The sequence below is a fragment of the Belonocnema kinseyi genome, chromosome 8 (genome assembly GCF_010883055.1).
Source record: "Belonocnema kinseyi isolate 2016_QV_RU_SX_M_011 chromosome 8, B_treatae_v1, whole genome shotgun sequence".
In the NCBI taxonomy this organism is placed as follows: Eukaryota; Metazoa; Arthropoda; class Insecta; order Hymenoptera; family Cynipidae; genus Belonocnema; species Belonocnema kinseyi.
In genome coordinates, this window is record NC_046664.1 from 86,008,100 (window position 1) to 86,031,469 (window position 23,370).

The window sequence follows — 23,370 nt, forward strand, 5'->3', positions numbered from 1 at the left end:
TGATTGAAGCGATTGGAGAAATGGAGAGAGAATGAAGAATGGAATTGGTAGATCGAAACCACTTACTTGGATCTTTGCAGATACGTTGACATGATAATTGAAGATACTGTACGTTATTTGTTGCTCGATGAATGTTGCTTATGCGAATGTTGATCAGGACATCTCCTTCTCCTGAGTCCTTTTTACTGCACCGTCAACGTTAATAAAACGTCAAAGCCTTCCTGGATAGCTTGTTGAATTTTCTTGTTCACTAATGTCACTAATTGTTCACAATTCACCTCGATATTGAAAAACGTCAGACACTTTTGTTTCTCTGACGTTTATTAGACCTTGCCCTGTCACTACTCAATTTTTGTATGTAATGTTTGTAACTTGTCACTCAGTAATCGTAACTTTGTAGTTTTGTTTATTTGTCGATTTGTAAATTTGTAACTTTGTAGCTTTGTAAATGTGTAAGTTTGTCAATCTGTAAGTTTGTGAATTTGTCACTTTGTAAATTTGTAACTGTCGTCCCGAAGTAATGATGAACTTGTATATTTTACCCTGGATGCGCACTTCACTGTAGGATTGCACTGTTTTTCAGTCACGGATTGTCACAATTTGTTATTTTTCACTTCGGTTGCTTCCCAACCACTGATTTTTATACATGTTTTTACACCGGTAGATTGTATCCGGCTCGAAAGACCAAAAAAGTTTGATTGTGAGTTTAAAAAATGTCTGCTTGTAATTATTTATGCCTGTAAAAAGAATAGTTTAACGTTGCATGTAGGTCATGGGTTATAAATGTAATGACTCAGTTATTCAAATTAATGATGCACATATATTTTAGAGTACAACACAAACTATTTACAGGACTATAAAAAATGGTAAATATAAGTAGACTTGCTTAGGGAATAGAATTGAAAAGACGAGGTGAAGATACCGACGGTTGGCAAAGATCTGACTAGATCTTACGGTCGAAGTTACATTGAGGTGTAAGTCGAAATACAGAAGTGGTAGGATTCACCAATTAGAATTCAATATTAGTTAGTGGGGTCGATAGGCGATACCATTTGCTAAGGGCAGGCAAAATTTCAGTCGCTGGGTTTTTCCGGTAATAAACCGTTCGAAGAAGGTCAACTTTGAGTTTCGATGGTCACATCGTAAAGGGCTTAAAGTAACAGGCATCGTCTGATAATTCTCCTGAAGATGAGGGACAAAAACACTTAAACCTAAGCAGATGCTTAGGTTTATACAAAAGACGATAGTAAAAGTGAAACTTCTAACAAAAAACCTGAATCCTAAAAGGATCCAATTCAATATTCACAGTCTGAGAGAGTTTTCGAATCTGTTGCAATGTTATATTATTATTTATTTATTTTAGGATCAAACAACATCGTTACGACATCTTTACGACAACTTTACGACACCCTATGTCCATGTCGTTAAGTCGTCTTTATGATATCGTATGTCTTTACGATATCATAAAGACGACTTCACGACATGGACATAGGATGTCGTAAACTGGGTACTTTCATTCTAGCCCACATCAGCCTAAGAGATATGAAATCATAATCTCAGAGATGCTTCGCTCTTTCATTCAAAATCAGACCTACTCCTTGCCTACCATGTGATTCACTATCTACTCCTGAGCATATTTCAAATCCGACTTTTAACACGCCGTTTTCGATGTTAGTCCAGTAAAATTAGACTGTTTTCCAGAAAAAATTTATAAAGTTTTGATATCTGTCGTACGTGGTTCCATATGGCATCCGAATCAAATATCAAAAGAGTTTCCCTCTGGCCGGTGGAAGGAAACACCCTGGGGGTGGTTTTTCGCTCATAATATATTATTCTAATGTATACTAAAATTGTAGAGCAGACAATTCTCTGTAAATATTGCTTCTTAATTATTTATTATTTAAACAATTTAATATTATATAAACATTATTCCGAAAATGTATCAGTGACTCATTTAATGAAAAATTGATTAAAGGCTATGTATATACGTATAATGTATTAAGTAATTAATGAATACGATTTCAACCATTTTTCAATAATAAAATTAATGTATAAGTAATTGTTTAATGATATATAAGTTTGTACTAGCACTAGTAATAGTAGCAGTAATATTAGTAGTAGTAGTAGTATTCTCTTGCAAATACCTCGAAATAGGGTGGTTTTTCGGTGATAAATGGATAAATGACTCATTTCCACAACACCTGTGAGGTAGAGCTTGTGGTGCGTTTTTTTTGTGGTTTCCCCAGAAGGCCTAATCGACTGCACACTTTCAAATATTTGTTCAATTGTATTTGAAAACTATTACTCGTCATAATCATCAACTGTATCTGGGAGTCTATCTATAGTTTCTTCATTAAGACAACCTGTACCTTGTATCTAAGTGGAGTTGTCAATTCCCAATACGCTCTGCTTGAATAAAGTGCAATGCAATAGTTACGAGATCAAAGTATTGTATCCACAACTGGCCTGTCTTTCCTTTTAAACGTAACATGTCCAGCTGGATTTTTAACTTGCTATGAATTTCTTCAATAACATCATCATCTTGTACAAAATCGAAACTTGGAGAGATGTTTCTAAAATCTGCAAAAAAATTTCGACAGTGCTGAGCCTCAGACTCGGCTAAATTAATTTCAGAAACAATTAATTTCGATAAAGCACAGTATGTTAACAAATGCGCTCGAATAGATCTTGCATAAGCGTAACCTGTCAAAATATGAGGTACAAATGAGGAACCAAAAACTGTCGCCCATAAATCTGAAAGCCCACTGCCTCCCATAAGGTAGCCTACCGCCCCTAGATAAGAGAGAAGAAGATGAAAGCCCTCTAACCTCATAATAACATTAGAAAGATCATTTTGGGAGGAACAAATATCCTTTGCTTTCATATAAAGTGGTTGATCAAAAGTAACAAAACAAGCTTCCTGCAATGACTTTTTTATCTCATTAGATGCGAATTTTAGAAAGATAAATATTGTATTATAGTATATATAGTAATATATGTATTATAGTGATCGCTGATAGGGCAGATATCTCGTTAGAGTTTCCATAAAACCTTGCCATGACAGAAAGAATGGTACCTCAAAATGTTTCCCTAGCATCCAAAGAACATCTTGCTTAGAGGTTAGCATAACATTTTTACAAGTTTCGTTGTAAACATTATGCAATTGCATTTTATTCACGCCCGACTTATTTGTTCCCCTAAAAGCCTGCATTTCTATTTGGCCTGTACTTGCTATATCTTTCGAGGAAGGAAGAATTCGAAATTCCTTGCGCAAGTACCTTATTTGCACGTGTAACACATTTAATTCCACCCATTGAATGAAATGTACCTTTTCCAATTAAACTTTTTATATTGTAATCTGCATTATCAAAAATATACTGAAAAAATGCATCTTTTGCAAATTCAGGCTTCCAAGATTTTACAGCAGATGATTCAAATAATGCGACATCGGAATAGGTTGCACTAAAACCTAAAGCTGACACCATGTAGACAATATTTTTAGAGGCAATTTTACAAAATAAATATATAGCCAATCCGAGCAAAACAGTAGAGAGAAATAAGCGGGGTCTTGTTGCTGCAATTATAGTATGAGCAATTGCAATGGACTTTTTTTGTAACCTTTGGAAATTAGTTTTTTTTAACCTGATACAATAATTGTGTTAAGCAATTTCAATAATTTTTTGGGTCGATTCGAACTAAAAGAGGAATAACATCTTCCATGATACCGTGCTTCAGCTGCTACAAGACAGCTTACGCTGTTTATTCGATTGATAACATCCTGCCTTGCTTGCACATTTCTTATATTCTGCTTTAACGTCGCATTTTTCGCAACAAAAAAAGCATTTTGTTTTAAAATCAAAGATTTCTGTTTTAGAACGTAAAACTTTTTCTTCGTTGCTCTTACCTTCTTTTTCTCTTTTAATGTCTCGAATAATATTTTTTTCCAAAATGTACTTACGCCTGCAGTTCTTATGAACAGTTACAGATTCCATCGTACTCAATCCCACAGAATGTCCATCATTGCGGCGTTCACTCACTCGAATTTTAATTCCATTCATCACAAATCACAGTCTCACTCTCATTTAAATTTGCATAACAAATAAAACATTTACTTGTTGATGCCATATAAGAACACACTTTTTAAAAAAACTAGCTTCTCGATGCACTTTTATGCTTTGACACTTCATGTTTAACTGGTGCAGGCTATTGCAAGATGCAAGATCGCAGCCACGATCAATAACCCCATTCTTAAAATAAAAGGCCCTTCTTCTGTTCTAAATTTAGCTGAATGTTTATGTTATCAGATAAGAACAGATTCCTCATTCCAGAAATAGGTCCATAGAAAAACTTCAATTTTTCGATATGCAGTCAAAGCACTAATAATATTACTACTATTACTACTACTACCACTACTACTACTATTACCACTAGTGCTACTACTACTACTAGCACTATTACTGCTACTAATGCTACTACTACTAATACTAATACTACAACTACCAACTTACAGATCATTGAATAATAACTGATAAAATAATCTAATTGTTGAAAAAGATTGAAAATTGTATTTACTAATTACTGAATACATTATACATTTATACATATTCTTCAATCAATTTTTCAAAAAATGAGACACAGGGCCATTTTCGGAAAAATGTTGATATAATATTTAGTTGTTTAAATAAAAACAAATTAATCTAAAAGATTTATAGATAATTGTCTGCTCTACAATTTAATTCATTTATAGTTTCACCTAAAAACCACCCCATTTTGAGGTATTTGCAAGAGAATATTACTACTGTTATTACTAGTGCTCCCGTGTGGGGTTGTTGGTCCTCTATCGGGCGCATCCCCAGGTTGCGGATAGGGGAACACTTCCCAGATATGGGTGGTACCGAGGAAATCAAATAAACCGGGGTGGACAAAAACCAGCTAGGGGAATGAACCCCGAATTATAAACCAAATATGAGTAGTTCTTCACAAAACGAAATACCCCAAGAGAGCTCCAATCTCTCTATTGGTTCCGATCGGGTTAAAGCCCCGGTGGCCAATACATGTCCCACGGATTTTAGGGGGGACAAAAAGAACATAAATCGACAGACAGAGGACACCAGCTCTGCAAATGAAAAGGAAGATGCTACGGATACGGACATGACTAACCAAATGCAGGAAAACGATGTGTCGTCTGATGAAAGCTCTACGTCAGAGTACTTGTTGAGCAAGCTTTTTATGGTTCATGAAGAAATGAAAGAAGTGAAGAAAGGGATTCTGCAAAAATCACTTTTGGGGGCTATGCAAGCATCCAAGAACACGGAGAAGCAGGTCAGCACGCCGAAAGACGAGCGCAGTAAGAAGAGGATAGCAGAAAGCACACCTAGTCCTGGTGAAGGCTCGTCATTGCGTCTGACCAAGAAAATGCATCTGGCTGGTGAAACCACTGATTAGACGGAGCAGAAGCGGCGTAACCGTAACAAGAAGCAGCCAACAGCTGATCCTTAAGTAGGCACACAAACGAATGAGACAAGCAGTACAGCACGTCCTCCCAAAACAATAGAGATAAGGAAGGTGCGTGCCCGTTCGAAGGCTGTAATAATCCGACCTACAACAGGGAAAAAGTATGCGGACGCACTTAAAATGATCCGTAGCAAAGTAACACCGGATACAATGGATGTTACTGTTAAAAGCATCAGAGAGACAAGGGCAGGTGATGCCCTTGTTGAACTGGGCGCGACTGCAGAAGCCAGAGCTAGATTTAGCGATGCCTTAAAATACGCTGTGGGGGAGGATGGTGAAGTACGCGAGTTAGTACCGAGGGCTAAGTTAGATATTAGAGACTTGGACGCTATAACTGACGAAGAAGAGGTTATGAAGGCTATTGACAAGCTTCTTAAGCCTGGAAAAGGTAGCGACCTGAAAGTAACTTTGTCGAAAGCAAGTCGATGAGGAACCAGGATGGCCTTTATTGACTGTGATAACGTGGCAAAAAAAATTGAGGAATCAGGCCACATCCCAATTGGGTGTGTTAGCTGCCGGGTTCGTCGTAGGGCCTCAGTTACACGGCGCTTTCGGTGTCGTGGCTTTGGGCATATAGCTGCCTCCTGTCAGGGAAAGGACAGAAAAACAGCTTGCTGGAACTGTGGAAAAGAGAGGCATCTGATCATTATCTCGGAACAGAATTGCGGGATGAGCGGGCACAATTGGTACCCGGATAAAACGAACACATCAGCGATCTGAATCAAAAATTCATCCATGTTTCCAGTGGTTGATGTTTTCAAGGGAGAGAGATACGTATGGGTTAGGAGTGGAGACACAACCTTTGTGAGCGTTTACCTCTCACCCAACGAGGGCATTGATGAGTTTTTCATAAAACTCGCAGGACTGGAGAATTGCGTCCGAGTGATGAATGTAGAAGATTTAATAGCTGGGGATTTTAATTCGAAGGCGCTGGACTGAGCATGACTTGGTCCTGCAAGAGAGGAAGTTTGGTGTTGGAGACGGTAGCTCGCCTGGATTTAATTATCCTGAATGTGGGCACGGTCCCAGTCTTCAGACGTAGTGGGTGTCGGGGCACAATAATTGATATCACTTTGGCATCTGCGAGTGTCTCAACGATGATACGCGGGTGGCAGATCCTTGAGGATCTCACAGGGAGCGACCGCCAGTACATAAAGTTCTGGGTTGGGTCAAACTCTGAGAGAAGAAGGAAACAAACTGGCTCCGCAAAGATCTGTGGGTGGAAGGTGGCAAAGCTAAATCGCTCGGCAGATCTTAAAACTTTGGCTAGAGCGAATGATCTGACTGGTGAGGCTTTGTGTCCCACAAAGGCAACAAGGCAATTGGTTGAAGGCTTGGTTGAAAAGACTATGAGCCTGATTAAGAAGGCATGCGATCTTTCGATGCCTAAAAGGTCGAGACACACACCAACCGAGAAAAACTATTGGTGGAACAACGAAATTGCTGATCTTCGCAGACAGGCATTGGCGATGCGCAAGAAGGCGCAACGTAAGCGACGACGTGGCGTTGCCGGTGTGGCTGAGGCAAATTACGTGACGGCTAAGAAAGCACTAACGAAGGCCATAAAAATCAGCAAGAGACAAGGATGGGCTACGCTTCTGGAGGAAGTAGACAAGGATGCCTGGGGTCGCGGATAGAATATTGTCTCCCGCTGCCTTGGATCTCGGCTCTCAATTCCTCTAAGGGATCAAGTATTCATGCAGGCAATCGCCGATGATCTCTTTCCGGAGCATCCGGTAAGAGTTAGTGCTCCGCTGCTGGTCATCGAAGCTGATGTACAACTATTCATCAACGATGAATTGCATATGGCTGTCTCTTCCCTGGGCAATCGAAAGGCTCCGGGTCCAGATGGGATTCCCGTCGAGATACTGAAAATAGTTGCGAGTGAATACCCATCAGTTTTACTCAATATGTTTAATTTATGTTTAGTGGCTGGCATTTTTGCAAAAAGATGGAAGATGCAGAGGTTGGTACTTCTGGACAAGGGTAAGGGCCCACCCATCACCCCCTCGTCATTTAGACCGTTATGTATGCTGGACAATGCAGGGAAAATCTTCGAGAAGCTTCTATGTGCTCGTTTACGGAATGCCATAGAAGAATTAGGTGGAATGTTTGAGAATCAACATGGGTTTCGCATAAACCACTCGACAATTGGTGCAAATAAAGAGGTCATAACAATAACTCAAAGGGCTTGGCAGGGTAACCACAGAACTAGGAGCTGCTGTGTACTGATCACCCTCGATGTGAAGAACGCCTTTAACTCAGCGATATGGGTTGACATCCTGGATGCACTTGAGCATCGATTCGGGGTGCCGGCGTATCTGCGAAGGGTGATCAGTGACTACCTTGATGACAGGATGTTGTTGTATGAGACCACAGAGGACCAGCAGAGTAGAAAGGTGTGCTCAAGATCGTTCTACCCGAGTAGGTCAAACTGATTGGCTTTGCAGACGACCTTGCGGCCATGATATTGGCCAGGAGTACAAAGCAAGCTCAAATAAGAGTAGCATATGTTACCGGTCTCGTTAACAATTGGCTGGAAGAACATGGTCTTTCACTAGCTGCCAGTAAGACGGAAGTTGTGGTCTTGACTAGACAGAGGCATTATTGGGGTCTAGTAAGGTTTGAGATAGCAGGAGAAACTGTTGTGGCTGTGCCAGCGGCCCGATATCTAGGAGTGTATGTCGACAGGAAGCTTACGCACTGGTCACATATTCGGAAAGCAGCCGACAAAGCCAGCCTAATCGTAGCGAAGCTTTCCAGGCTAATGCCTAACATTAAAGGCCCCAGAGAAAGCAAGAGGAAAACTCTAATGAGTGTAGCTCATTCAATTATGTTGTATGGTTCGGAGATTTGGGCTGACGCCCTGAAGGTACAAAAGTATAGCAAACGAATGGTTTCGGTGCAGCGACGTTGTGCTTTGCGTATAACAAGTGCGTATCGCACTGTTTCAGCTCCGGCAGCAATGGTTGTGGCAGGTGTCATACCAATCTTCCTTCTTCCCATGGAGAGGAAAAGAGTGTATGAGTGAAGCCGCAGAATGGCAGGTATGTTGGAGTACCGAAACCAGAGGAAGATGGACTCAACGATTAATAAGGGAGGTGGCCCCATGGTTTGGGAGGAGGCATAGGGAGGTGAATTTTTATCTCACCCAGTTTCTCACGGGACATGGACACATTAACGCATATCTTTATCTGCGGAATAGGAAGGAGAATGAGTTCTGTGATTACTGCCCCACGGAAATCGATAACGTAGAGCACACATTTTATGAATACGATAAATGGACGTATAAGAAGCACGACTTGAGACTGTTCTTGGGCATGTGTTCACCCCTGAGAACACAGTAAATACGATGCTGCGCAACCAAGAAGACTGGTAGTCGGTGGCGTCTTACGTTGAGTCGATCCTTCGACAGAAAAAGAAAGAGGAAAGGGAGAGGCTTCGCAACGATCAACCATGATGGTTGGGCAGCATTATATTAACACCATATAGTATTATTATTATTTTATTTGTTGCAGAATTAGAAATTTCCATGCAGGGTCGAAGGCCGGCGAGTCCTAGAATAGACAATAGTCTATTCTGCCGAGGACAACCCGTGCCCTGGAGGGAGTATCAAGTAGGTGCAAAAACAAAGAAATAAATAAAGAGAGAAGTCCAAGTTGGTGAGCAAGATGTATCCGATGTACGGCTTATTGGCCTTATCCCCATGTTCCTGAAGTAATGCGAAAGCGGATTCCGGGAACATTGGTTGGCGGGAGAAGGGGTTTTAGTCAGTAAGAATCTGCACTACCCACACTAAGAATTGCCTGCATGCTGTAGACAATTGATAGTATGGGTGTCTTATGCAAGATTTCCCCTTCTATAAAAAAAACTATCACTAGTGCTAGTACAAACTTATATATCATTAAACAATTACTTATAAATGAATTTTATTATTGAAAAATGGTAGAAATCATATTCATTAATTACTTAATACAATATACATATATACATAGCCTTTAATCAATTTTTCATTAAATGAGTCACTGATACATTTTCGGAATAATGTTTATATAATATTTAATTGTTTAAATAATAAATAATTAATAAGCAATATTTATGGAGAATTGTCTGCTCTACAATTTTGGTCCTATACATTATGTGCGAATAACCACCCCCTTTCGAGATATTTGCAAGAGAAAGAGCGTGCGGACTTCGAGCTAAAACTCATCCCCTACGCAGAGGGTGAATTACTCGGGAACGGTGTCCCGTAGGACAAAAATGCATAGAACACTTCTCATTCAGAATTTAATCTACTATTTTTTGTACTGGACTATTTTTGTCGTTAGATGCACGTTTTTTGAAATAATCGCCAAAAACCAATTTTCGGGGGTTGTTTGTTAGATTTAAGGGTGTTTCCTCCCACCGGACTGAGGGAAACACTTTGTGATATTTGATTTGGATGCCATATGGATCCACGTACGATAGATATCAAAACTTTATCAATTTTTTCTAGAAATGACCTGTTTTCGAGCAAATTTTACTGGACTATGTCTCTACTTCTGCATCCCTTTTTCTTTGTTTCAGACAGACATAAAATATCTAGTTTCCTCACGGCCATAGTTTCTCGTAATTCTTTTACCTTGAGATCATTTACCCCCCCCTAGCATTCCAAACAGTCTACATTCGTCGCCTGAGACATGACCTTTAGATTTTCCGTGTGCATGCCTTTTGTCAATTAAAGTTCCAGTCCTTTCCGAGGCTATTTTGTAGATTGTATAATTCATTGTTTAGATTATACGCCCAACTATCACATAAGGATGAGTACGGAGAGGGGGGGCAGAACTGGAACCGAGAGAGTCGCCTTGGGTTTGTGTTTTTGTTTTTATGCTGAGAAGGTCACCAGCCTTCAGCAGGGTTGTATTATCTTTGAATTTATAATAAAGAAAGAGTCCCCCCCCCCTCACCGGTTCAAAATCTCCTCCCAGAAAAATATTTCGGGGGCGGGGTCATGATAATCTTGTAGGGCTTTCAAAAATCAACGTTTTTTTTCTTTTGACTTTTTTTCATATCATGTTTTTTTTTGGTTTAAAATGGTCTTTTTAGTTAGTTTTTTTTCGAAATGTAACTCTGATCATTTTCTTTTTATCGAAAAAAGTCACAAAGATACATTATCCATGTTTCCGAGTACTATAAATAGCAGTACATACAATTTTTATATCTTGAAAAACTGGTCTCAAATATTTTGAAAATGCGCTCTACTTTTTGAATTTTCGTCCAAAGTAGCTGGTTTACGAACTCGTTCTTTCTTTTTAGGCTTTACAAAAGTATGCCAAAGCAGAATCTAATCGGATCACTCTTTCGAAGTTTATCGTGCCTACACGATACAAACTACAGACAGACACCTGCATAAAAATTGTTCTTTCTGAATCAGGGGGTCTCAAAACGTGCAGATTTGATGGACACCGATAAAGTGAAATTTTACATAAAACCAATACCTTCTCATTAGGATGAGAATGTAAAAATCAGTCTAAAATAAGTTTTCGAAAAATTTTAACAATTGGAAGACTAACTTCAATAGCTCATAATTCCTAAGATACATTTTTTTCAGCTAGGATATGAAATATGTATCCCTTTATTTTAATTATAAAACTATATATTTAAAGGCCAATTTATTCTTACATCCTAACATCGACTTCTGCATGATTTGAAATGGAGTCAGTCAATATGTACAGTTTTTAATACCAGCCCAGTGGGCACAAAATTTGGCGACGACTTTACGACATCGTTACGATATCTTTATGACAACTTTACGACATCCCATGTCCATGTCGTTTCGCTGTTTTTACTATATCGTAAATAAGTCGCATGATCTGACGATGTCTTTACGATATTATAAAGTCGCCAAATTTTGTGCCTACTGGGTTGACTCCTTGCGAAAGGAATGTTGTTTTTCTACGACGAAATCGACAGCCAGTTGCTTAAAAAGGATCTAATTTATTAGAATATTTTGTCATGTGGCAATATTTTTTATTCATTTAAATCAATTTTATAGGCAAATACAGATTTTCGTTAACTATTAACCAGCAGATTTCGTTTTCTCAACAGAATCAATCTTAAATTACTTAGGAAAATTCTTCGCTTATCATACTTTACCAACGAACAATGGTTGTTTATCTTAAAAGCATTTTTATAAACCAATTCACATTTTTACTAATGATGTTTTTTTATGAAATCGATTGTCAATGACTCAAAAATGAAATTATTTATTAGAAGAAATTGTCTGGCGACAGAAATAGTTATTTCATTATATCAGATTTACGAAAAAAATACAAGTACAGAGTAAAGATTGAAATACGGCTACATCCGGAAGCAAAAAATCACGTAAGCAAAAGCCACCAAAAGACAGTAAAATTTTAAATTCTGACAGAAATGTACGGTTCGAAAATTACGAGAGCCCGGAATATTTTATCAAAATTGCTTATAAAAAAACTGTTGGATATTGATTAAAAAAATATAAGAAGGGTATATAGTCAAGTTGTAAATTGGCTTACAAAAACATTTATGAAATAATCAATTTTTATTTTTTGAAAAGTATCGTGAAAGAAGGATTTTCCTAAGTAATTTAAAATTTATTCCGTTGAAAAAATGAAATCTGACAGCTAAAAATTGATGAAAAGTATTTGTTTTGAAACGATTAAAAATTATTTTCAAATATCAGCATATCATACATATTATTTATTTCCAACGCAGGTGTTGAGATTTGCAATTGAACACTCTCCAATATTTAATGTGTATAATAAATAATAATAGCAAAAGTATAATAGATTCGCAAATAAAAATTTTGAAAAATTAAGTTTAATTAATTAAATAATTTTTTTAATTACTAAATTTTTCCAAGGACTGTTTTGTTTAAAGTTTGTCGATGTAATTCTCAAACCTATCTTCCGGCTATTTTTGGTACTTATCTACTTTTTTCTGTTTTTGTTCCTTTCCCCATCTTGACACTTGAAAATAATGAAAAATAAAAACTTATAACTCACAGCCCATAGATTGGCACCAAGATAACCGAAGATATTTTAGGAGTACCACAGAAATTTCCAGGTCTGGGATTTAAATATAGATATTCGAGTAAGTAAAAAAAATCATTTAGAAACCGAATTTGAAACTATGCGAGAAAGTATTGTACTAGGGACCCTAATAAAGTATAAACTATTTCGTGTTGATTGATTAAAGCCTTCTGAATGCGAGTTATGAAAATGTTTTTGAAAAAATTATAATTTTCATAGACTTGATATTATTGTGTGTTTCAATTTTTTTATATTCTTTGAGGTCTTCCTCGTCTCCAAAAATGCTGACAGTTTTTTAATCAACGCTATCTAGGAAATAATTCAGGTTTAGTAGGCCCTTGTTTTCAAAAAATGTTTTTAATATCTACAGAAACGCCAGAAGAATTATTGCAGATAGTTTAGGCTTTTCTACTCATACAAATACAATGAAAAAATTTACTTTTTTGATTTGATTTAAAAATTTTTTTAACAGGGGTGTACTAAACCTGAATTATTTCCTAGAGAACATTCATTAAAGAACTATCAGGATTTTTGAGAATGAGGAAGACTCCGAAGAACATAAAATAATCGAAACACACACTGATATAAAATCTATGAAAATGGTCATTTCTTTAAACACATTTTTATAACGCCCCTTAGACGGCCTTAATCAACCGACACCAAATAATTTATACATGTTTAGGGTCCCAATATACTACTCTCCCACATACTTCCAAATTCGATTTCTAAAATTCTTTTTTTCGACTCACCGTAATAGATATTCCATAACGGGAATTACGTTTTCTTTTAAAATTACCAATGTTTTCCACTCAAGTTTCTTACAAGAGGCAGAGGAATAGCGAACACTCAAGACTTGAAAGTTTCTTATTTTTAAATATAATATTTTATATACTATACACATAATATATTATAGAAATATTTACAGCTTTTAGTAAGTACATTTAAGTTGATCGCACCAGAGAGAATTGAGTCAGTCGGCGTAAACCATAGATCTGCATTTTTGAGATGAAACCGATGGTTTATCTGCAAGATAATGTTTCAATTATAATTAATTTTACCAGGATGTATTTTTTCTAGCAACAGAATTATTTATAATATGCAGGCCTCACAGTCCCTATGGGATAAAATATAGGGACTAAAGGGTACTTTTTTCGCGTTCAAAGGGTAAGAAATTTAGGATAAATTCATAAAATCTCAAAACAATTCAAGTTAGATTAAAAAGAATTCAATGAATTGGACTTTTTTTGTAATAAAAAAATTCTACTGATATCCGTAAACTGGGAATAAGTTTAGAAGAATTTAAGGTAAGCGAGAAGAATTTGACGAATGTAATAAAAATTCAAGGTGAATTAAACAACTTTGAATAAATTGTTAACAATTTAAAAATATGAAAATATTTATTGAATTCAGTAAGTTTTAAATGAGCTTAGAAAAATTAAAGATAATTTAAAAGAATATCATGAAATGTCCAAGAATTTAAAGTGAGTTTCAAAGACTTAAAAATGAATCAAACAAAAACATTTTTAAATTCATTGAATTGAGTCGAATTTAGAAGAATTCACAAGAATTTAAGATAAATTTGTAAGCATTCTAGGCGAATTCCAAATGAGTGCAACAAATATTTAAAAATCTCTTCAAATCTTTGAAACCCTACAAAATCCCTCACTTCTTATAATATATTCTTTGAAATCAATTAAAATATTTTAATATCTTTGTGAAATTCTACGAATTTTTATATTGCCAGAAATCCCAAAAAATGTATTAAAAACGCTTGGGAACTTTAAAAATCCCTTAAAATCATTGAAATCCTCAGGAAATCTTATAAATCGCCTTACAATCTTTTAAAATATCTTAAAACCCCATATGTCCTATAAAACCCTTCCATTTCTTCCGAAATCCTAGAAAATTCTTTCACACGATAAGCAAATTATTCTTTTAAATTCTTTTCACATTATTAAAACGCTTAAAAATCCCTTGATATTGTTTAAAGCTCTTGAAAATTCCTTGAAATCTTTTAAAATACCGTAAAGTATTTTAAATCTTTTGAAATTCCATTAAATTACTGAAACCAATAACAAAATTCTTCGTAAACTTTTAAAATAATCTAGATTATTTAAAATCCTTTAAACTCATTGGAAATTTTGTAAAGCTCTTGAAAATGTTAAGGAAATTTGAAAAAAATACATTAAACTATTTAAAATCCTTTAATCATTTTATCAATCATTCCTCAGGATCAATTAAATTAAAAAATTTGAAATTAAAAAAAATGTATTAAATTAAGTAGCATAGAGTAAATTTAGACAAATTCAAGTGAATTAAAAAATTCAAGTAAATTCATAAAGTTCTCTTCACACCTTTAAACCCCTAAAAATACCTCACTTCTCATGAATAAATTCTTTAAAATCCACTAAAATATTATAATATATCGTGAAATTCAATAATATTTTCGGAAATCATGGGTAATGTATTAAAATACATTAAGAGTTTTAACATTACTTAAGCTCATTGAAATCCTCGGATATCTTATTAAATAACATTAAATCTTTTAAAATATTTTAAAACCTCATACGTCTTGTAAAATCGTTTCATATCTTCAGAATTTCTAGACAATTCTTTATCCTAAAATATTTCAAAAGCTTTAAAATCACTTCAAACTGATTAAATTAATGAAAAATTCCTTGGAATCTGTGGAAATTCCCTAAAATACTTGAAATGAAAAGTTCCTGAAAATGCCTTTGAAGTTTTAAAAATACCTTAAAATATTACAAATTCCTTAAAATTATTGAAATCTATTAAACGTTTCTCGAAATCTTTAAAAATATCCGGAAATATTTCAAAATAATTCAAAGCAATTCAGAATTAGGTATAGATCTGAAATGAATATTGATTAACCCACGAATTAATCTATTGAATGAAAAGTGACAAATGTGAGCTTTTCATTTGAAAAAGTGACTAATAGTAACTGTGTGGCAGTCCTTAAAATTTTTAACAGTTACGTCCTACATAAATTCTCTGATTTTTGATTTTGTTTTTTCAAAGTGCCCGACTCAAATAGGGTACCCATAGGGACCAAATCTTGTATTACAATATATGTAATGCAATATCATATGGCTCAACAAAGAACTTTATAAAAAAATATTTTTTAAATACAGTCTTCATTCCGAAATTTACAATGTACATAATTATGAAAAGTGCATACCTAAAATAATTGTTATTAGAATGCCTTAGATTCGAAATAAGTAAAATTTTAAAAGTTTCAATCTGAAAAAATTTAATTTGGAAAATTTTCAAATTTAAATCTTTCAAGTACCGAAATTTTAATTATACATTTTTAAATTGTATTAAATTTCGAACGCTTCGATTTATGCTTGAATTTGTTTAATTTGGAAGTTTTTTCAATTAAAAAGTGTTTAAATATTAAGGCTACGATTTATAAGAAAACCAAATTATATTTTAGAAATAAAGTTTAAGTAACTTAATTTCTTCTAAAGGATGATGTGCTAGATAGTGATAAAAAAGACTAAATTGTAAAAATGTTTAACTAGTATCAGACCAATAACACATTCGTAAATTATATTCATGTTCCACTTACGTGTGAGAAAAATGCGTTCCATTGTCTCGAATTTAACTAGACGCCCAATAAATCATCGTCACTATCTGACTGACAAACTGTTGTTGAATCGTGGGTGTCTAATAATAAACGAGCTTCTTCAGTAGTATTCACCTGTAATTTTAAATGTCTTTATTTTTTTTATAATTGTCAATTAGGTGATCAATATTTTCGGCTAAGCGAACAACTAAGTGCTTGGTACAAAAATAAAAATATATTCAAATAAGTGTTATAATAAAAGCTTTATTCATTTGGAATTTAAGATTCCTTAAAGAACATAATACACTTGGGGCTACAGAAACAGTCTTATACAACTTTTAAGTTCACATATAACTATTTGGATTTAAACTCATTATAATCTTAGCATATATGTAAAATAAAGTATTTTTTTCATAAGAAAAGTTTTTAATGAACCAGGGCGTATTGTACATAAAAATCGTTTTTTAATATCCTTGCTATCACTTGTATAATCTTAGACTTACAAGTCTTATTTTTTTTTTAATATCGTTAAAATTATCATTTTGAAATTTCACGGGAAATTGAACAATTTTTCCTGGTTGCAACTGAATGCTTAAAATTTAAAACTCAATTCTGAAATCTTTTAAAACCTTTCATTTAAAGCCTTTAATTTAAAATTAATCTTTTTTCATTTGAAATTTGTATAATTTATTAATTTTCCGCATTAAAAATGAACACTTTAGATTTTAAAATTATTTAAAAAATGTAATCTTAAAGGTTTCAAAGTATAGTTTAATTTTGAAAGTTTTTTTTTTATAATTTTGGCAATTGTATTTGATTTTTAAGCTCTTCAATTATTAACGCTTCTATTAATAATTATTTTATTATATCAATCTTTTGACTTATTTAATTGAAAGCTTTTAACCAAATTTTGAAGAAGAAAAGAATAATGGACAAACGTTGTTCTGCCAAAAAATCGACAAATTTTGCAATAATAACTTTTAGAAAGGACTAGTAGATTTCCTTTTATTTGTAAATAATAAGTTAAAAATAAAAAAATTCTATTTTTGAAAAAAGAAGTTTCAGTTTTAATCAGACAACCGAAAAAAAATTTCGCTTTACTTAATTCGCATCAATTAAAAAAAAAAATTCAGTCCAATATTAAAGTAATTTCAGACATTATATAATTTCGTCTATAAATTTAGAATACTATGCGTTGAGATTACTCTATTTTGACAAACCGAGTTGAAAATTACTTTCAGATTTATAATTTTAAAAAACTATTTAATGTTTTAAGATTTGAAATACATCAAATCTAAAAAAATATTTAGATTTGAAAGCTTCTATAATTTACTTAAAAACAATGTTTAAAATAGGAAATTTGCCGCACTTAACTCATTAAAGATGTTGAAATTACAATTAGAAAATTAATGTTTGTTGAATTTAAAACTGTGCAACCAATATAATCAATTTATTCTTTTTAGATACATCAAAATACGATTTTTATGTACATACCCCTTCAGTTGAAATCCATATACACGCAGGAATTTTGCAATTTTGTAGGTAAAAGATAATACATAAACTTGCCAAAACTTACCAACGCAATAATACTGTTTAATTATAGAGTCAATTGAAAAATTGAAAGCCTCTTAGAAGGTAAATATAAGTTTTATCTTTTATCCCACAAAACAAAACCTAACGACTTTGCTAGCATAAATATTATTAAAAAATACTGATAAGATAATCAGATAACGCCGTACAAATATAAAAGACAACAATAATTATGTGCATGAAAATTTGCAAAATAATAAAAATAATTTTGCATTTAGGTATCTATCAGCATAATCACATCCTTGAATTTTCCACCACCTTGGTCATAAGTGATCAATTATGAACTATTTCAAATAAAATAAAAATTGGGCAAGCACATGCAAACATATCCCAGTCTCACTCAAACCTTAGAAAATAAAATACTCTTAGGTACTTTTATATGTATACCTAAATGCGAAATAATTGTCTTAATAATTATGAAAACTTTCTAGTTTTCAGTAAACAAGTTATAACGAAGCATTATCACGTTTCTAATTTTTTGTTTTCTACGTTAGGCCTACATTTTTAATATCTTTAAAAACTAAAAGGAATAAACGAAAGCTATAATAAGCTCATAAGAACAGAACATTTAGAAGCCAGGTATGCATAATATCTAAAAAGAAAGCACAAATTGAAACCCTGTACTATGCATGAAAAAAAAAAACCAGAAATTCTACGTGGCATATCTCATATGGTAGCTTAGAATACAAACTTATGTTAAAAAAAATATCTGACTTATTGCTATAAAGCAAGGCAAAGCCTTTTTCTCTCTTTTTAATTAGATGAGTGCTGTGAACTATTTAAAAATTACTTATGTCCTTCCAAAACGTACCCTACAATACTTCACCCGATCATTGCTCGATGATGAACATGGATTTGAAAAAATGCGATAGCATCGAGCTCGCCTAGCAGGGTTGCGAAAGAGTAGTAGAATCGCGATGGTTAGACCCATTACGGTGAAGTAGTAGAAGTACACTAAAAGTAAACCTGAAACAATAAGCATTTTTTATTTTTTGGAGAATACATTTTTTAAATATATCTGATAAGAGATGGTAATTTTATCACAATAGCCGTTTCCGAAGCGGTGAAAATCTTGTATATTATAACAGATATAGGTATAACAATTAATTGACTAATTCTTTTTATATTATTTGTGTAATTTAAGTGTTTTTAACATTGAAATCCTTAGATTAGAATATTAAAAATTATAATCTATACAAATTGAATACTTAATTTCTTTTTTTAACTTCAAGTATTTAAAACGTCGGTAACGTTTACAAAATTTCTTGAATACATTTATCTTATTGATGAGATAAGATTAGATTCTTCACAATTTTACTATGCATCATTTAAAATGTTGCAAACAATTGTTCTAAAACAGAATTTAATTCAATTTGAATACTTCGAACTTCTTAAAAAATAAGTTTTTTGAAGTCGACCCTTTAAAATTAGAACAACTTCAAACAATAGGTATTTGATATAAATTGTATGGGTGTCAATATTTATGACTCACTAGCATAATATGCGCGAGCTATAGAGCGCACGCATGTAACATTGCTCTATCACTTAATATAATACACAAATAAAAAAGTTCAATAACAATGAGTATTTTACTATTTAATAATATTCCATTATATCGCCTACTGAAAAAATATTCGTCGGGCCAATTAGTTTAGTAATAGGTACATGTTTGCCAATAAAATTTGATTTTCAACAAAAAATTCATAACGTTTTTCACAAGAAAAGACTTTGTGTCAAAAAGAACAGATCTAAAAAGTTCCATGCCTTCTTAACCATTTGAGCCTATTTTAGTGTAGAGTTAGTGAATTGTATGCGTCAGTACTAATTTATTAAATAAATTTTTTGCGAATAAATTTACGAAAAGAATAATTAATTTTACAGTCTATTAAATCTAACGCCCACTTGTGGCCTGGTAGCTTTTGAAAGACTAGAAGAAAATGGCCCTGTATAATATTCAAAATTATTCGAACATTAAAAATGGCGCCGATCACAATTTTGGCATAAATGCGATATTTTTGCTTTTTCTGAAGAAAAAAAATTAAAACTTGATTTAACGACCTTTTTTATGAAAAAATAAATAGTGTTGTCTAAAACTGATATAATTTCAAAACAATCGTCAAAATTGGTTATTAAATCAATTGCATCTGTAGGGCTAAATAAGTCATGCATAAATATTACATTTCTGAAAAATAAAAAAATAAAATAATAATAAATGCTGCATAAAGCACGATACTCAAACAACGGTCAAGAGACATTTAAAAAATATAACTTCTTTATACGAATTGTTTAAGCCGCCACTTTTTTAAATCGGGTGTATTTCATTTCATAACTTTATTTTTCGTTAATGAGCTTGATTAAATATACCAATTTCAACGAATAAATGTAGAAAAACAATCTCTTTAATAATTTCGTTGGCAGCTATTTTTCTGTTATTTTTAGAATTGTTATATATATAGTTTATTTTTATTCCTAGTTTATTCCTACTGATATAATTGCTTTATAGAGAAATTTTGAGCAAATTTCGTTAAAAATTAAAAATGATGCAATTTTTTTGAAATTATATCAAGGCGAAATTTTGTAATTTACCAAAATGTTGTATTTTACACAATAATGTTTACTTACTAAAAAAAATAGGTCCTTTGATTAAGTTTCAAATCATTTTTTCGGAAAATGCAAAAAATCCTATTTATGTGAAAATTATGGTCGTCGTCGTTTTGCATTTTCACAAAATTTAAAATTTTTTTAAAATAAGGACTACCCTATTTCTACATAGTCAATTTCCTGAGAGATGGAAGATTTTTAACATTTTTGAATTTCGGGTTGGGACAAAAATTCCAATTTTCCTAATCAGGGCTACAAATTTCTATGTCTGGAAATTATTTTGTTTCTATCTAAAAGTGTTTATTTAAATTTATCTAGTTCCTATAGTTCTACTTCTGGAAGATTTACAATGTCCTACGACCAACAGGGAATGTTTTAGAAAAATTTGAACTTTGAGGTGGGAGAAAAATTCCAATTTTCCGATATTGCCCTAAAAATTCATGTAACTCTCGAAAATAATTTTTTATTCTTTTTAAAAGTCGTTCTTAAGTAGAACTTTTTCCTTTAATATTTTTTTTTCTTCCTTAACCCTTGTGTGCACGCCCGAATTTATCCAACGTTATCATGCAATTATTATTTGTTATTATTCATTTTTTTAAATAACTATGCACTTGGAAAAATTCCTTCTAAATTATTTTAATAAATAAATATCCAAAGTGAGTATCAAAAACACAAAACACTACTTAAAACGCACAGAGAACCAAAAACTGTTCCGGTTACGCTGCAACCCGACGCAGAGTATTGCACGACGGGTTATCAAACACAGAATGTAACTTGATTAGAAATTAATAATCCACTCAAATTTGAATTTTTTTATAGTGGACACCCGGAACCCTCTGGGTGTCCCGGTGACGTATATATACTTTAAAGTTGGTTATTTTTTCACACAAAATTTATAAATCAATTCTAAATACACAATTTCCTGAGAATTGAGCTAAATAACGAATATTTAATATATTTCCCCAAGCGAAATCTTAATTTTTACTCCACTGACATGCAAAAATGTACCGTGGTGGGTATCTGGGTACCCGTGGTGTGCATACAAGGTTTAAGGGATCCTATGATAGATTCTAGATACTCATTTTGTTGATAGATGAGAGATTTTTATTATCCTACAATTAACACAAGAAACGTTTTTCAAAATCTTGACTTGCGCTGCATAAAATAAAATTATATAGCATGAAAAATGTGTCACTCATCCAAAAAGGGGAACAAATTTTGAAATGATAATAATTATGATAATCATAATTATTTTAATAAACTTTAGAATTTTTTTGACCACAAATGTAAATACTGCATCATAAAAAAAAATGTATTGACATTAAACTCTAATGAAAACGGGAGCACAACGTTAGAAGACCAACGTAGTTCATTATTATAGATTTAAAAAAAATAAATGTTTGCTCTTTGAAAGAAATAATCTTTTTGGTTCAAAAAGGACGCCAGATTTTGTTACTATTTTCAAGTTTCAACTTTACTTTAGATTCATTCTATACAACAAATTGGATAATCAACATACTTACTACCGATAAGTAATTTTTATCCCATCTCACAATTATTCGAAAATATGAAAATAAACCTTAAACTTGTGAAATTGTTTCGAATTATTCTATTAAATTTGTATTATTTACCAGGCTTTGATGAAATTTCTTTCTGTGCTTCCACATCTTTCGTTTCACCAGAGGCAGCTGGATTTTTCGTCGGAGTATTCATCTGCGATTTGCAAATCACATTTGTTTGCCATTCGAAGTGGACACTACACTCGGATTCCTGCCACAGATTAAATGGACTCAAAATTACTTATTTTCAATATATGAAAATATTTTCAGGAACTTCTTTTTTAAATATAAAAAAAAAAGGATTAACTTATTAATTTTTTAATCAGGTAATTAAGTTCATATGGAAATATTTGATTTAAGTTTAAAAGCTTAAAATAGAATTTAAAAAGTTTTGGTTTTTTTTATTTAACATGGAATTTTTGAAAAATGTTGAAAGATAAAAAAGAAAGACGTATATTCTGAGGCGTGAATGAGGGCGTATGATGAAGAGGATATTTTAGGCCGATAAAACAAGTTTATCTCCCAGCTTATATAGCACAAGAAAAATTAGTGAATTCAGTTATATATGGAACGGGTTAAATTTTGAGGAAATTCATAAATATAAATTAATGTAATAAATTTGTCTTGATTATTGTTCAAAGTTGCACAGGATATTGTTTTGATATTTAATCTAAATGAGCAAAGATTTGATTAATTTGCTTTTGAAGATTCCGAGACCGTAAACAAAATTTAAAAGATTTTCGTTTTATTTTTAAGAATGAAATGACTTTTCTTTTTTCTTCTTCCTTATTTCCTTTTTTTCAGGAAAATGATACGAAATTAAAAGAATATTTTAATTTAAAACAATGAGATTCAAAATTGAAAGAAAGTTTCCTATAATCTTAAGCAATTCCTTTTTTAAATTAATTTAACGCGAAAAATATTAAATATAGATAAGAGGGTCGAAGAGGCGCCTTTCGGCCCATTGCTGGCCAACGCAGTTTCTCAGGTCTATTGCTATTTTGTGGGAAACATTAAAATTCAATCACGAAGTAAAGAAGTGGCATTCAAAATTATCTGTATTCCTGTTTAGAATGAATCTGCATATTCCAGTTTTAAAGGTTTATAAGATGAACTGAACTAGTCAAACCAGTTTCCTTAAGTTGATTTTAAAAGATAAAGAAACAATTATTGTTTAAAGAAATTTCGATTTATTTTGTTCATAACATTATTTTTCGACTTCTAAACTTCTAAAGAAACTACAAAAATGTTTGTAAATAAGCCGAAAAAAGCTGTTTATTGAGTTAAAAAATAGGTTTATTTCAATAAAAGAGTACCCAGTAAATTCAGAATTAACTAGACGATAATAGATTGAAGTAAACTATGTAACTATGCCCTATATAAAATATCGATCGAATTCTTAGAATTCATATATTAAAGAAGGGATAATGTTTTAACTTGACTTATTTCAGAACCTTATTAAAATAAA

General features: G+C 32.8%; 3 protein-coding genes across 4 annotated transcripts in view; 2 read left to right on the plus strand and 1 right to left on the minus strand.

Moving 5' to 3' along the window:
* Positions 1-4,522, plus strand: part of LOC117178585 — a 6,571-nt gene extending 2,049 nt beyond the window's left edge. Inside the window, exon 2 of the mRNA XM_033370012.1 lies at positions 4,369-4,522. Within this exon, the coding sequence (XP_033225903.1) occupies positions 4,369-4,522 (154 nt within the window). The remainder of the gene's footprint in view (positions 1-4,368) is intronic.
* Positions 4,523-7,978: 3,456 nt separating this feature from the next.
* LOC117178586 lies at positions 7,979-8,545 on the plus strand. The gene has a single exon (XM_033370013.1). The coding sequence runs from the start codon at positions 7,979-7,981 to the stop codon at positions 8,543-8,545; it is 567 nt and encodes a 188-aa protein (XP_033225904.1).
* A 4,871-nt stretch (positions 8,546-13,416) lies between these two features.
* Positions 13,417-23,370, minus strand: part of LOC117179138 (cation-independent mannose-6-phosphate receptor) — a 47,036-nt gene continuing 37,082 nt past the window's right edge. The window contains exons 12-15 of one of the 2 annotated variants that reach the window (XM_033370811.1): positions 21,975-22,113; positions 18,554-18,708; positions 16,156-16,287; positions 13,417-13,586 (exon numbers count right to left, since the gene is read on the minus strand). In XM_033370811.1, coding sequence (XP_033226702.1) covers positions 16,192-16,287; positions 18,554-18,708; positions 21,975-22,113 — 390 coding nt within the window. In that variant the 3' untranslated portion in view covers positions 13,417-13,586; positions 16,156-16,191. Of the gene's footprint in view, positions 13,587-16,155; positions 16,288-18,553; positions 18,709-21,974; positions 22,114-23,370 lie in introns of those variants that run through there. The other variant, XM_033370812.1, reaches the window with a different exon arrangement.

Bases quoted from the DNA above. Each gene is read 5' to 3' on its own strand.
- LOC117178586 (XM_033370013.1), top strand. From the start codon at position 7,979: ATGATATTGGCCAGGAGTACAAAGCAAGCTCAAATAAGAGTAGCATAT.